Source organism: Mirounga leonina, unplaced genomic scaffold (assembly GCF_011800145.1).
Source record: "Mirounga leonina isolate KUSES-001 unplaced genomic scaffold, KU_Mleo_1.0 Mir_168, whole genome shotgun sequence".
In the NCBI taxonomy this organism is placed as follows: domain Eukaryota; kingdom Metazoa; phylum Chordata; class Mammalia; order Carnivora; family Phocidae; genus Mirounga; species Mirounga leonina.
This window is the reverse complement of record NW_023270426.1, coordinates 31,738,731-31,754,415: the sequence shown is the minus strand read 5'-3', so window position 1 is coordinate 31,754,415 and position 15,685 is coordinate 31,738,731. Positions and strand designations below refer to the sequence as shown.

Genomic DNA, 15,685 nt, shown 5'->3' with positions numbered 1-15,685 from the left:
AAATTTTCAACCATGTCTGGAGAGAAAAACAAATTCTCATTATATGTAATTTATTTCCCCAACAGTTATATGACCTGTTTGGCCAAATAAAATAAAGTACAATAGATCTAATCAAACAACACAAAGTACTGTCTCCTTCAACAAAAGCATTCTACATTGGTATACAGCTTTACACTTTACAAAATGACTTTACACCTCATTTGATCTTTATCCTTACAAAAACCCTGTTAGGAATCAGGGTAGGTCCTGCCAAGTTTGCTTTTAGAAAAAAATGAAATTCATTTAGAAAAATGAAATTAAGTAAAAATCCCGACATAACAGAACCTATAGGTGCTAGGTCTAGAAGGCAGGATTTCCATCTCAAAACTGTGCTCATCTATACCCATTCCAAAAACAATTTAAATTATGTGAACTAACAGCAGACATAAAAAAGAAGAGTAAGCTAACACCCAAAAAGAAAAACTTAAGATCCAAGGAGTTTATTACCATCAATTCAAGATAGCTAATTGTTACTAGATGTGTGCAAGAAAACTATCATTTGAGGACCACAGATACCAGGCATAATGCTACATTAGGCCTTTATATATATTAACTAGCTTATTTAACACATATAAACATAAAAGGTATTATCCTCATTTTAAAAATGAGAAAACACATAGTTTAGAGAACCTAGGCAAATTCACCAAGATCATCCAGCCAGTATGAAGCCTGGACTTCAATTTGAACCCAATTATCAGACTTAAACACCTACTTATTGAAGACCTGTACACATTCTCTACAGTAAATCTGTGAGAAGCACCTCGCCATCTCCAGATGGTAAATCAGAGGACGAAGTTAAAAATAATTTTGGAAAAGACCCCATTAGTCATTCAAATTTGAAAAGTAAAACAGAGGACAGGTACAATATTTTTAGGAGTTACAGAAAACAGCACGCAAAATTTTTAAAAAGCTCAACGTAGAGTCTTAAAATGATGGTCCAAAAATAGAAGGTTCTAATAAAGAATTAACCCATCTTGTCTTCTTTGCTATTAGCATACAGTCAAGAGGAAATAGGCAAATTACTCTCTTTCAGTTAATTTTTTTTTTATCATTTTAGGGATTGCTGCTCTCACTTTCATGAATTTAATGATACGCCATCACTGAATTTTATCAGGTTCAATTCCCATCATAATAAATACATAGTAAGAGAAATATCAGTTAAAGAAGTCCATGATACTAATAAATGAAGTATAGCTATTTTTCTTTAGTGCTCTGAAGCCTATCAAAACAAATCAAAAGAAATAAAAATAAACTCCACTTAAAATGAAATTAGATTAATGAAAGCAATTCCCACTAAATGACCAAAGAATACGTCCCACATATAATCACATTAGGACCAGATCCAGGAAGGAGAAGCAAATTTTGAACAACCTAAAAAAAATCCACATATTTAACCCCCAAGCAAAAGAACAAAGAACTATGGTACTTCACTATGAGCTCTAGTTCTCTTGTAATTTTCCATCCTTTCTCCAGAGTGATCCGCTTAACCCAAGGTGAAAGGGAAGATGAGAAAGACTTGGTGGCAAAAGTTCTGAAACAACTTCTCAGTATTTAGGGCTGCCAGCTGTCCTAACTTCTAGTCCCCTTCATTATCCCAAGTGGCTCAAAGACTAAACATTTATAAATCATCAATGTTCAGTCTTCCAGAGATAATGTAATTATGAAAGTAATGTGCACAAGAATTGCCTGGGAATCTTGTTAAAATGTAGACTGTGGGGGCACCTGGGTGGCTAAGTCGCTTAAGCAACTGCCTTCGGCTCGGGTCATGATCTCAGGGTCTTGGGATTGAGCCCCGCATCGGGCTCCCTGCTCCGCGGGAAGCCTGCTTCTCACTCTCCCACTCCCCTGCTTGTGTTCCCTCTCTCTCTGTCAAATAAATAAATAAAATCTTTTTTAAAAAAAAATGTAGACTGTGATACAGTAGTTCTGGGTGGACCATTAGACTCTGCATTTTTTTTTTAAAGATTTTTTTTTTTTTTCATTTGAGAGAGAGCGAGCCTGCACAAGTGGGGCGGGGGAAGGCAGGGCCCGAGGGGCAGAGGGAGAGGGAGGAGAAGCAGACTCCCCGCTGGGCAGGAAGCCTGGCACAGTGCTCTATCCCATGATCCTGAGATCATAACCCGAGCCAAAGTCAGATGTTCAACCAAATTAGCCACCCAGGCACCCCTAGACTCTGCATTTCTAGGAAATTCACAGGTGACATCAATGCTACTTGTCTGTCAACCGCATTCCAAGTAACAATGTTCTAAAACATCCAAACAATAAATTCTCACAGAAATTTAACAAACACTCTTTACAAGATGTCTACTAATCTGCTCTTCATTCACTAGATGAAGCCATTTACCTTAAAAAGGGTTCCATCTTTTTGCCTTAACCCATACCTGATGATGAAGCTGGAGTCCTATTAAAAGTGTCTCCATTTGCTCCAGAAGAATACCTATCCTGTAAGAGGGAAGAAAAGATTCATTTTCTATTTTGAAAATAAAAATGCATCATCATAAATACTATAAAATTTTAATAACTGGGCTTTGTTCCAAACAAAACAAAGCAGACTAAGATTTCCGGGTCACTCATCACTTTATTAATTATTCCAAAATCTCTTCACTTTAACGCTGAATGCATAGCATTTTTTTAAAAGATTTTATTTATTTATTTGAGAGAGAGACAGCAAGAGAAGGAACACAAGTAAGGGGAGTGGCAGAGGGAGAAGCAGGCTCCCCGCTGAGCAGGGAGCCCAGGACCCTGGGATCTTGACCTGAGCAGAAGGCAGACACTTAACGACTGAGCCACCCGGCGCCCCAAATGCATAGCATATTAACATATCACTTAAAACAGCGATTAGCAAACTAGAGCCATGAGCCAAATCTGGTGGGCCACCAGTTTTCATAAAGTTTTATTGGAACACAGCCACCCTTGTTCATCTAGGTATGTCTTTGGCTGCTTTCCCACCACAATAGCCAAGTTGCAACAGAGGTCATTAAGCCTGCAAAGAATAAAATATTTACTATCTAGCCCTTTATGGGAAGAGTCTGCTGACATCTGACTTAAAAGTCTACCCACCCATATACTTGAAAAGTATAATTAAGTATTATTATTATATAAATAAAATCTGACCAAAGTAACACTGACTCAATCAATGCCTGCCAATATACAATATATTTTTTAAAGTTCAGTATTTCACAGTATACTCAATAATACTGCACAGAATAAAGTAGAACACAGAAGGAGATTAAGAGGTAACATTTTCTACAGCAAAGTACTACAGGTTTTTATTGTTAACATTTCAGTCGTGGGACGTGTGGGTGGCTGAGTCGGTTAAGCGTCTGCCTTCGGCTCAGGTCATGATCCCAGGGTCCTGGGATCGAGTCCCACATTGGGCTCTCTGCTCAGCAGGAGCCTGCTTGTCTCTCTCTTCCCTGCTTGTGCTCTCTCTCGCTATCTGTCACTATCTGTCTCTGTCTCTCAAATAAATAAAAATAAAATCTTTAAAAACAAAAACAAGGGGCGCCTGGGTGGATCAGCCGTTAAGCATCTGCCTTCGGCTCAGGTCATGATCCCAGGGTCCTGGGATCGAGTCCCACATTGGGCTCCCTGCTCGGCGGGGAGTCTGCTTCTCCCTCTCCCACTCCCCCTGCTTGTGTTCCTGCTCTCACGAACGAACTCTCTGTCAAATAAATAAATAAAATCTTAAAAACAAAACAAAACACTTCAATTGTGTTGGAGCACCTGGGCAGCTCAACTATTAGTATTAGTTGGTTTAGTGTCTGCCTTCGGCTCAGGTCACCAACTCAAGGCCTCAAGGTCCTGGGATGGAGTCCTGCATTGGGCTCCCCACTTGAAAGGGAGTCTGCTTCTCCCTCTCCTGCCCCCCCCAACACTTGTCCTCGCGTGCATGCACTCTGTCCCGAATAAATAAAATCTTTTTTAAAGAAACTTCCATTGTGTTTATATAAAGGGAAACAAATTAATGTGTTCATGGTTTTTAAAAAGGAGTTCATTCTAAAATAAAGAAAACATCACTGATGCACTAAAAACAATATACCTATATATATACACATTCCAAGTACAGTATAAAAACAAAGAAGTGGTTCATGTCAGTTACAGAATATTCATAGTTAATTTTAATCAAACTTGTCATAGCAACAGTTGAAGACTGTTGCTGATGCTCTCAAATACTGGCTGTCCCATTTTCCCTTAGTCTCCAAAAAATGTATTTGCTATTATTGCGTATGTATTACATTTGCAGTGGCATATTTGCATTTCTGTGGGGCTCAGAAAATTCAACTTTTGTTATTAAATCAACAGCTAAATGTCAAATTAATCTGGGAATCTTTCAACATTTTTCAGTGTATCTCTGTGTTAACAACAACTTGAATAACTTTTTTTTTCTCACTTGGAACTCGTAGGATGCCCTTATCATCATTAACTGACTTCTTAATTTCCCCTCACATAAGCTTCCTCTACTTAGGACAAAACTTACAGAACTCCCAAATTCTTGCACATGAAAAGCAGAATTCCGTAATTTAAAAATGACAGGTGACCTCAAACTTACAGATGACATCTTAATTAAATGACATTAGAAGTCACAACACTCCTTCAAATGAGTTCCTTTAAATAAACCAAAAGCTAGAGGTAGTGCACTAGTCATACTTATTTTCTAAAATTTCTTTCACAAAACACTAAATGACCTGAAAAACTACTTCTGTAAAGCTCAAGAGTCATCCAAGTATTTTCTGAGTTATTCAGAACAGAAAGGCAATACACCATCATTGAAATGCCTTGGGCTTTTGGTAATTACTACAGTAAAAAGTTCCAATTTATGATTCCCATAGACATTAAAACAAATATCCTGTGAGATAATTAGGTTTTTAAGAACCTGACTGTGATGAACTAGAAAGTCAGAATACAAGACATAGCATGTTTAAAAATTTTTTTAAATAAACCATTAAGAAGAGTGATCTAGTTTTCCTTCTTTAAAGTGAAATTCTGAAGACTTTTTTTTTCTTTTCTAGTGGCCAAAGTATTATTGGATGAAGAGAATCCAAAAAAGGGCTGGTTTAAGTGTTATAAAGCTAATAAGGGTAATGAGGCACTTTAGCATTCAAGAACTTAAAAACTATTAGTATTAATCTTCAAGCTGTGGAATTTAAAATCCCACATACACAGAATTTAAAAATTTCAAGGCAAATTTTGAAATAAAACATCATAAAAAAAACCTTAACCTTTTTCATTACCTTAAAAATAAATTAACTTCATATTCCCCTTAGCTACTGTACCATTTCTCTGCCCCTCTTAAAGCAAAATGTCAACAGTTGCTGCCTCCACTTTCTTATACCCCATTTTTTGTTTAAGCCACTCAAGTCGGGAGTACCCAGGGTAAATCCCTTTAAGTCTGTTTTACACCATGCAATTTTACCCAATCTCAAAGCTTTAAATCCCATTAATACGCAGATAATTACCAAATGTATATCTATAGCCCTGATCCCTCTTCTAGGCAACAAATTCATATAACCTACTGACTGGTATCTTTACTTATGCTTTCATAGGCAACCCAAATTGAACACAACAAACATAACATTCTTTGTTTTGACCCCTCCAAAGCTTGTACATCTGTTGGCTAACTGAACAAAATATAAATAAATAAATAAATAAATTAATTAATTAAAATAAAATGTTGGGGCATAAAAAAAGAGAAAAAGCTTGTACATCTTTCACAGATCCTCCATTTCGGCAAAGGGCACCATCATCCATCTAGTTGCTTAAATTAAAAAAAACTATGGTACAGCATAGGGAATATACTCAATGGTATTGTAATGCTATTACATGGTTACAGATGGTAGCTACACTAATGAGCACACCATAACATACAGACTTGTTAAATCACTACTGTACACCTGAAACTAATGTAACACTGTGTTTCAACTATACTTCCTTAAAATAAATAGAATTTAAAAACTTAGCCATCATCCTTGATTACTCTCTTTCACTCCCCATATCCAGTCAAGCCAGTCCTATTAACTCTTAAGTCCACAATTACTTTCAGTCTCCTCTCCCTCTCCTCTTCCCTTTCCCTCTCTGAGTTCATTTTCTACCACTGTTGTCTTATCTCAGTGTACTTTAGCCATACTATCTATAGTGGGCTGAAATATGGCCACCCAAAGACATTAAGTACTAAACCCTGAAACTTGTAAATGTTACCTTATTTGGAAAAAGAGTTGTTGCAAATATACTTAAATTTAGGATTCTGAAATGAGATTACTCTAGATCTGTGTAGGCTCTAAATGTCACCACAAGTGTCCTTATGAGAGGCAAAAAGAGTTAAGAGAGACACACACAGGCAGCTATGGGAAGACAGAGTAGAGAGAGATGGAGCCACAAGCCAGAGAACGCCTATAGCTACCAGAATGCTGGAGGAGGCATATCTCCTAGAGCCTACAGAAGAAAGATAGCCCTGGTGACACCTAGATTTCTACCTTCTGGCCTTGGAAAACTAAACCTTGTTATGCACTTTATCTATCATGTTCACCACTATCCCCAACACCTAATAGGGCTCAATAAAAATTCATTGGATGATTCAAATAAGCCAAGTTAGAATTTTCAAAATGTTTTACACATAAGGGTTCTCATATGCAGCTGCAAAGAATCCATTTGCATTCTGGTGAACACATTTCTTTTGACCTTGTATGTACTCAGTATTTTCAATTCTGGAATATCACTTTTTTTTTTTTTTTTTTTTTGTCTTTTGTGTTTTTAAGCCAATGAATACTTCCATCAACATGGTAAGGTTTTGTTTGATTTTTAACGTGGTAAGGCTTTGATCTCAAAAACTTGTCAGGTCTGCTATCCAAATGAAATTACAGATGAACAGTTTGTGAACCCTGAAGATGCCTCTTCCCTGTCCAATGTGGGGTCCAATGCAGACAGTTCCATGTTTTCTTTCCCCAGCCCCTTCAAGTTCTTAGCAAATATCTCTTTCATCTTATACCCAGAATCCCCTGAAATGCATCAGAGTATTTTATCAATTTATACAGAATACCAAGATCTCATTTCCTATTCTAGGTTCCATGTCAAATAAAGCTGAGACAGGTTGTCCAAATAAACAGACCACACAGGTTATGTCAGATAGTGTGCTGCATAAAATTTTAAAAATTTAAATTTCAAACAAAGCATGTCTCCTTCTTTGGTCTGACACAGAAATTAAAGTCCCAAAATACAGACAATATTATCCTATATCCCTTCTTCTGATTGATCAGTCCTAGCTATGTCAGCCCTATATACAACCCCAGTTGAAGTCTGGTCTTTTTTCCCTTTCTTCAGCAATTGCTACATGAAAACATCTAAAATTACTGCAGCTACTTCAGCACTTCCAGAGCTGAAGAACTCCCAACTCCTGAGTCTCACGTATCACACACATACCCAAAGTTCAAGAGAGCTAGCATGTCACAGAAAGAGCAAAGAACCTCAAAATTTAGAGATAACTACCAAAGCCAGGAACAAATGTGACGGCTGCAAGAGCTCACAATCTAGGCCCTAATGTCTATATGTGAGAGCATTTTCCAAATAAAAGTTATTTCTCCAAACAAAAACATTTAACAATCAAAACTGATAGTGAAATCATCTACCCCATATTATGAGAGAAACCTAGAGCAAATGAGGACAGAGTATAGACAGAGAAAAACAGAAAACAAATGGCTCTCTAGTTTCACCTTCTCTCTGGAATGAGACAATCAATCTATCAGTTGACTAGAATCCATTGGCTGTAAGCTATTGATCTTTTTCAAAAGGATCCAGGTTTCTCTATCTTCCAGACCTGCTCTACCAACATTTCTGCCATCTTTGCAATTTCTTTAGCCTTCTCCTCAGCCTTCTCCTACCTTTCTATCACTCTATTCTCAACTCCATTATTTAGATTTTAAAGAGGAGTCACAGATCTTTCCTCCAAGCTTGCCACCTGGACTTTTATTTGGATGACTATTTTGACTGACTTCCACAAGTTGCATGCATTTAGCAAGAAACAAGAATTTCTTTGCTTTCTAATAAGACACACAATATCCTGGGCGCCTGGGTGGCTCAGTTGGTTAAGCGACTGCCTTCGGCTCAGGTCCTGGAGTCCCGGGATTGAGTCCCGCATCGGGCTCCCTGCTCGGCAGGGAGTCTGCTTCTCCCTCTGACCCTCCTCCCTCTCATACTCTGTCTCTCATTCTCTCTCTCTCAAATAAATAAATAAAATCTTAAAAAAAAAAAAAAAGACACACAATATCCTCCCACATCTTGGTGGTAATTATAAGCAGAAACTGCTCACAATCTTCCTCAGGCTCTAGCATTTCAGCTTCCTTAGTTCTGCCAACTCAATGATGTCCAAGGGCCACATTTTTTCCTGCTACTTCAGAACCATACTGCAAATGTGAAGAGAGAAGCCCCAAACTTTATTTTCTTATCTAGACAATTATTATAAACTTTGCTACTACTGCTTAATAAAATTATAATTGTGGGGGCACCTGAGTGGCTCAGTCAGTTAAGCATCTGATTCTTGATATCAGCTCAGGTCTTATCTCAGGGTCGTGAGTTCAAGCCCCGCATTGAGCTCCACACTGGGCATGGAGCCTACTTAAAAAAAATTTTTTTAATTGTGGATGGACCAATTATCTCAAGCTAGGTTTGCTTTATTTTTTTTTTTTTAAGATTTTATTTATTTTTATTTGAGAGAGAGAGAATGAGAGACAGAGCACATGAGAGTGGGGAGGGTCAGAGGGAGAAGCAGACTCCCTGCCGAGCAGGGAGCCCGATGCGGGACTCGATCCCGGGACTCCAGGATCATGACCTGAGCCGAAGGCAGTCGCTTAACCAACTGAGCCACCCAGGCGCCCCGCTAGGTTTGCTTTAATCCCAAGAGTATTTGCCTTCTGAAATGTGCCACCAAAAAGGCAGATAGATGAGACAGAAGCAATCACCGTGGAGACTTACTCCTATGGTCATCTAACAAGCAGTATTCATTACACAGCTAGTAAGCAAATCCAGTACCTTGTTATTCACCATACTTATCCACTCCAACACTCATCTCAAAAAGCTTACATGCAATGTGCCATTGCCTAACAACTGAGATGTATGGACTACATCATTACTAGATTATCAAATTTTTCTTAACCTCACATCTTTCACTGTTCCACACCCAAGTGGTACACCAACTTCAAAATCTGTAGTTGGGAAGTTCCAACAGCTATCAGAACAGTGGCCTATTAGTTCAAAATTATATACCCATAAAAGCATGGGTAAATATTAAATCTCCAAAAAAAGATCCTGAAAAGTACTCAGAAAAGGTTGATCAGATATTGTCTGATATCAATCCAAGACCGTTGCAGAGCCAAGACAAATTTTAAAAAACAAAAGCCCAGCTGTCTCTTAAAATAGAAATTCAGAACAGCCAATCAAAATGGCACTTTTAAGTGAAACTAGGCTGAATAAAAGACCTCAGATCTCTCCCACACATACATATCATATATTCATCCTCACTTTCTGCACTTTTTTAATCAACCAGGGCAAACAACAAAGCCATTGACTGCACCATGTTCCTTCAAGTCAACTAGGCCAGATAACTAATTGCACAACCAGCACCAGGAATTAAGTTTGCAGACAATGCAAAAAAATTACAAATTGGCCCCACACAAATGTATTAAGAATCATAAGGTAAAATTAGCATTAACATTCAACTTAGTATTCCTAATATTAAGAAACAAGGTAGGTTACTAAATAGCAAATGTATTTCAAGAAAGGTAAACTGAAAGTTCTGATAGTCAACCATCCCCAATTTCAGACATCCTATGCAATAAACATGCACAACATGCTACAGTCTAGTGTAGTTTTGAAGAATACTTAATGAAGACAAAAATCTCAGACTAAGAAGAAATAAAAATTAGGTGACTGTTAAAGTTCAAGTGAAAAAGTCTGTATCTGTGAATTAAACTTTGTAATATAATAAACCTGAGAACCAGGGGTAAAAGGAACCATAAAATATTTTTTGACCGAGTACTTTCTTTCAAAAATGGAATTACTTGATCAAAAAATAAGCTGTAGATATTCATGACAACATTACAGTGAAAAGCTAACATCTTAAATTCCCACCAACAGAAAATCAATTATATTATGGTAGATCCATTCCATGAAATACTATGTGACCATAAGAAATTACTTCTACGAAATTAGTAATAATATGGAATAATGTTGAAGAGTGAAAAAGCTGGAATCAAAAATACTATTATGTATATCACTGGGGGAAAAAAAGAAGAAAATTTACTAAAAATTTTTAAGAGTGTTTGTGCTAATAAGACTGTTAAGTGATTTTTCTCCTCTTTTCCCAATGTTGTAATAGAATTTTATGATAGGCAGAGGACTATAAAAAAAGTAACACACAAAAGATGCCATTTCTAAAGTAAGTTCCAAATAAGGAAACATGATAAATTCAGATTATTATCTTCGGTATTTTGAAATAAACTTTACATGCCGACCAAATCCAGTTAAGACAAATATAGGATTATGTATTTCATATGTTTGTGTGATGTAATAACTTCCACAAAGACATCACTTGAATTTATTTCAAAATAAATGTTCGTGTTCGTCAAAATTGATCAACAAAATGCATAAATGCAAACTAGAAATTCTAAAAGAAAGAAAAGAAAATCAACTTTTGGAGACATTTTCAAGTAGATTACACTTATGCAAAAAACAATCCCTTTAAATATTTTAACTTCTAAATAAATATATATATTAACTTCTAAAATGGAATTTTTTAAAGTCAATTTTCAAGTCAGAACTGAAAGCCAAAAACCTACTCCAAGGCCTCTTCATGTAAATTACAACGTAACTCTCAAAAAGCCACTAAGGAAAAAGATCCAAAGATTTGTACATTTGAAAAGCAAGGTGCTGATACCATCTCAATCAGCCTAACAGACTCATCTTGAAAGATGTATGAAACCAATTTTCAAAATTCAAAGTATCACCCAACACCAAATTGTATTTTTCAATTTTCAATACAAGTGTCTCTCAGACATATTCAACCACATTTGTACCAGCCTGCTTCCACCCACAGTAAGTCCTAAATCACCAACATTTAAATTGTTAGTAATATGACATTTATTTTAGTTAATTATCAAATTACCTATTTTATTTTGTCTGAGGCTTAGAGTGCCTCTTCCTCATTGTCCCTAAGATAGTTAATAACTATCGGATGGAGATAAGCACAGCACACTGAAACAGGCTGTAATTTATAACATTCCCACCACAGTGATTTTTCAACTTCAATAAAATCTGTAGCATTTAATAACCACAAACTTTCAATGTTACTACCTTCTCGAATACAGGAACATAGGAAGACATATGAGGTTTGATTATTTCTGCTTCCCAATCTTCATCTCCCATGGTGGCTTCCAGTTCTATTTTTATCTTAAAAAAACAAAAAAACAACACACACACACATTTGGCCTATTAGATCAGAATCATGTATCTAAAAGCATAAATTATCATAATTTCACATACACCTCCTGAAACTACTGAACTAGCTGCTGATCTTCCCCAAAAGTGTTTCCAAAAAGAGGGAAGTTTTGTTTCTTACCTTATACCCATCTTTTTTACCTTTAAAAATGAGTTGAACAACTTAATCATTCTAGTAATCATCATGTCCTTACTGATGCTTAGGGTTTTCCCTAAAACCTGTTCATTGAATTTACCCTCGTCTTCCAAGCGTCCCCAGACAGCTTACCGGATACTAAGGGCAAGGGAAAATTTTCAACTACTACTCAGTTTCTCTCTTCGCACATCTTTGTAAAGACGTTTGGTAATCTTTGATAGTTTAAGGGAAGAGAGGGAGCTGGGGCCATGGCCTTTAAGTTTAGCGGGGTAGGAGACATGGATTAGATGGCCCAAATCCTTCCAACAATGGACAACCAGTTACTCCAAGGAGTGTGCATACACAGAAGATACTAGGGCCATTCTTGTTCAGAGAAAAAGCTGCACAGGGGCTGGACAAAAAAAAAAAACTCCTTTGCCTCCTCTGTAGGCCTTCAGTCCTTCGGGCGCCCACCGGACTTTAGGACCTACACGGGCAGGATAAGGAAAAGCCCCACAGGACGGCCCCAAGCCCCACCTGCCCCATCTATGCTTTCTCTAGCCCAAACTATCGCCACCGGGAAGCCCGAAAGGGCAGGTCGAGGCCCGCGCAGGAGAGGGACACGCCAGGCAACTCACCTCTCCCCGGCTCGCTCTCCCGGGTCCTCGCAGGCGCCGACGCCGCTTAAACGGCTGCACGTGCAGGACGCAGTCGACTGCGTCAGGTGCGCAGCTTCGACAACAAATGGCACCAGGCGACGGGCGCCACCAGCCAATCAGCGCTCAGGCAGCCGGCGTCGCCCCGCCCCAACTCCGCCGCGCGTTCCCTACTTGCTCGCATTTGAGGTCGCCGTGGTGAGACCCACTGTCTTGTTCCCATAGTGGCCCGTTGGGCCTGTGGGTACAAAGCGGGCCATGAGCCACTTCCCTCTAGATTCTTGGGTGGGATCTTCAATCTGGAGATGCCCTAGATGCTCTCTGCGCAAGTACTGCAAGCCAAACATGTCCACCTCCCTTTTTCTAACACCAAAATTAAAAGGGAAGATGGGTAATGCCCTCCCTTCAACCTGTTGAGCTTTCTTTCCTTTTTCCTACTGCAGTCCCTGGCAGTTGGCCCCTCTGGTTCTTCGTTTCTGAGGCGCTTACTTCACATCTGGAGATTTTTGCTGCTTCAACATACAGTTTAGGCCCTGGAGCTGGCAGATTTCCTTTTCCTCCCAGTGACGGCTGGGATGAGGTTCTGTCTCGCTGTTGTAAAGAAAGCCCGTCGTGTAGAGTCAAGGGTCCACGTCTTTGGGAAAGAGATGCCCTCTGATGCAGAAGGAATCTGAAAATTGTGCTAGAGTAGGTCGTTCATCAAGGCTTGAAATTGTGGTCCGCAGGTTTATACCCCTAGGGATACTAGCCAAACCTAAGAGTGACCAAGGGTCATTTCCATGCTTAATGCTCTCACCAAGCAGATATTCTAGTTTTGCCTCACAAAAAATAAATTTCTCAGTATTTCCCCGTTCTACCAAAAAGCCTAACAAAGGGATGCTTTGAATGTATAGTTTCCATTTTTTACTTTCATCATTTTCTGTTCTCTAAATCTTTGAAGGAATACCTGAATATTTCATTCAGTAATATAAATCCCAACATAAGCTGACACTCAGACATAGAGGATGACACACTTTTTGGGTTCCGCTTCACAGTTTTCATCTTTAGAACCACCATTATTGTTTGTCTTTTCCACCAAGAATATGTCAATATTTATCTAGTTAGCACTATTTTCAAGGTGAATTGTTTTTAAAAGATTATATTTAACAAAGATAAACCCAGATTATATTTTAACATTACTGTCATTTTTAATAATTCCTCTTTTTAAACCAAATTTTCACATCCTACCCTTGAGGAGGCTAGTACCTTAAATCACTACGTGTGTATGGGAGAGCCACCAATACTCCCGTTGCTCTGAATTTGTAAAAACGGGCCCTCTAACGTATTTTAACTCACTTTGAATTGAATGTGTTCTTTCAAAATTTTTTATGTCATGGGAAAATATTACGCAAAAGGAGTAAGATATGAAATTGCGTTGACAGAATAACCAAGTAGATTCTTTTTTAGGTACAGAAAACTTGGGAGATATTTTCTAAAATGAACTTTTTTTCAGAATTGAGCTAAAGATAATAACTTTCTCTAATTTGAGTATAGTTGACACACACTGTTACATCAGTTTCAGATACACAACATAGTGATTCAACACGTTTATGTATTATGCTATGTTCACCCCACGTGTAGCTAGCATCTGTCACCATACATCGCTATATTCGTTATGCTGTGCCTTTTATTCCTGTGACTATTCATTCCATAGCTGGAAACCTGTATCTCCCATTCCCCTTCACCCATTTTGCTCATCCCCCCAACTCCTTCCTTTCTGGCAACCATCAGTTTGTTCTCTGTACTTACAGGTCTGATTCTTTTTGTTGTCTTTTTTTCCCCTTATAGACTCTACATATGAGTGAAATCATATGATATTTGTCTTTCTCACTCTGACTTATTTCACTCACCATTATACTCTCTAGGCCCATCCATGTTGTCTCAAATGCCAGTCTCATCCTTTTTCATGGCTGCATAATATTCCATTGTGTATACATACATAACTTCCTTATCCATTTGTCTATCAATAGACACTTAGGTTGTTTCCATATCTTGACTATTGTAAATAATGCTGCAATAAACAAAGTTGCATATATCTTTATAAATTAGTGTTTTCATTTTCTTTGGGATAAAGAAAACACTTAGCAAATATTTTCTGCTATTCAGTCTTAGAACAAACAGATTGTTATTGCTTTCAGGTATTGCAATTAAGCAGTTCTTTATGAAACATTCTATATAATTTTGGGGAGCTATCCCTGGTTAATATAAAGTAAATTCTAATGAGAACTTAAGTTCAATATTAAGGAAAGGATAAATAAGGGATGAAAATAATACAATTCAAAAATTGAACATAAACAGTGAAAAAAGACAAACACAGTTAAGTAAATACTTGCTCCATGATGTGTGTGCCAAGAAAGTAAAGCCAGTATGGGTATCTCCCGTGTTTAGAAAGCTCACATTCTGCCACTTTGCTTCTGTGAAAGACCTACATTTGGGCCTGTTTTCACAAACCAAAAATCCAAAGAGGATTTCTGCTTTTACGAAAAAGCAAAAGCAAAAATAGCATTCAGTGTTTTTTCTGCAGTGATGCCTTATGGAGGCAGCGAGTGGCACCAAGCTCCCTCCCCAAGAACTAAGCATCTCAGCATCATACCACTGTTGCTTTGGACTGTGTTTGTGAGCATCTTTGATTTAACTCAATTTATTTTGCGCATCCATTAGCAAGATGTGTCCTAAGGTATCAGAAAAGTATAAGAGAGGTCATTTTTTGGTCTGAGAAGTGTCAAAATTTTTTCATAGAAATTCATGGTAATTGCTTCTTTACTTTATACTATTGTGACCTGTGAAAGGTTTCATAAGAACACTCCACTTTCAGATAGTGGGGGACACCCGTATGTTCTATTTTCTGTGTTCCTTCTGACAGATCTGAAATTAGTGACAGTACTAAATTGCAACATAGGGAAAATGCAGGAATTCATTTAGTTATTCATTTATTTATTGAATAGGCTTTAAATGAACACCTAATATATGCCAGGTACTATGCTAAGTGCTACAAGTAAAATTAGCCAATTTCTCAAGAAACAGTCTAGGAAAAAGAACGGCAGTGGCTAATGGAATATAAAACTCTAAGATTTCTGTCTCAGAAGATTCACTGGAAAGCTTATATACAGTTTATCCAAATTCTGTACATCCCATGTAATAAGATTTTCTCAAAGATTTTTACCGTTTAGAATCAAAGTGTGCAGTTAATATCCTTTACACTTTAGAAAGAAGCATTAAATTCTCCAAAGAGAACTGATATTTTAGACTTATGTTTTCAGTATTATTTCCACATTATTCAAATGATTTTTTAATTGATGTAAACTCTGCCTAGTATCATATCAAGACTGTTAAATTTTTCTTTTAATCTACC

The 15,685-nt window shown here is 37.6% G+C and overlaps 1 protein-coding gene across 3 annotated transcripts in view; it reads right to left on the bottom strand.

Moving 5' to 3' along the window:
- DDX4 (DEAD-box helicase 4) overlaps positions 1–11,451 on the bottom strand; it is a 69,941-nt gene extending 58,490 nt beyond the window's left edge. For all 3 annotated transcript variants that reach the window (XM_035013884.1, XM_035013886.1, XM_035013885.1), the window contains exons 1-2: positions 11,380–11,451; positions 2,421–2,481 (exon numbers count right to left, since the gene is read on the bottom strand). In XM_035013884.1, coding sequence (XP_034869775.1) covers positions 2,421–2,481; positions 11,380–11,451 — 133 coding nt within the window. The remainder of the gene's footprint in view (positions 1–2,420; positions 2,482–11,379) is intronic.
- Between the last annotated feature and the right edge of the window lie 4,234 nt (positions 11,452–15,685).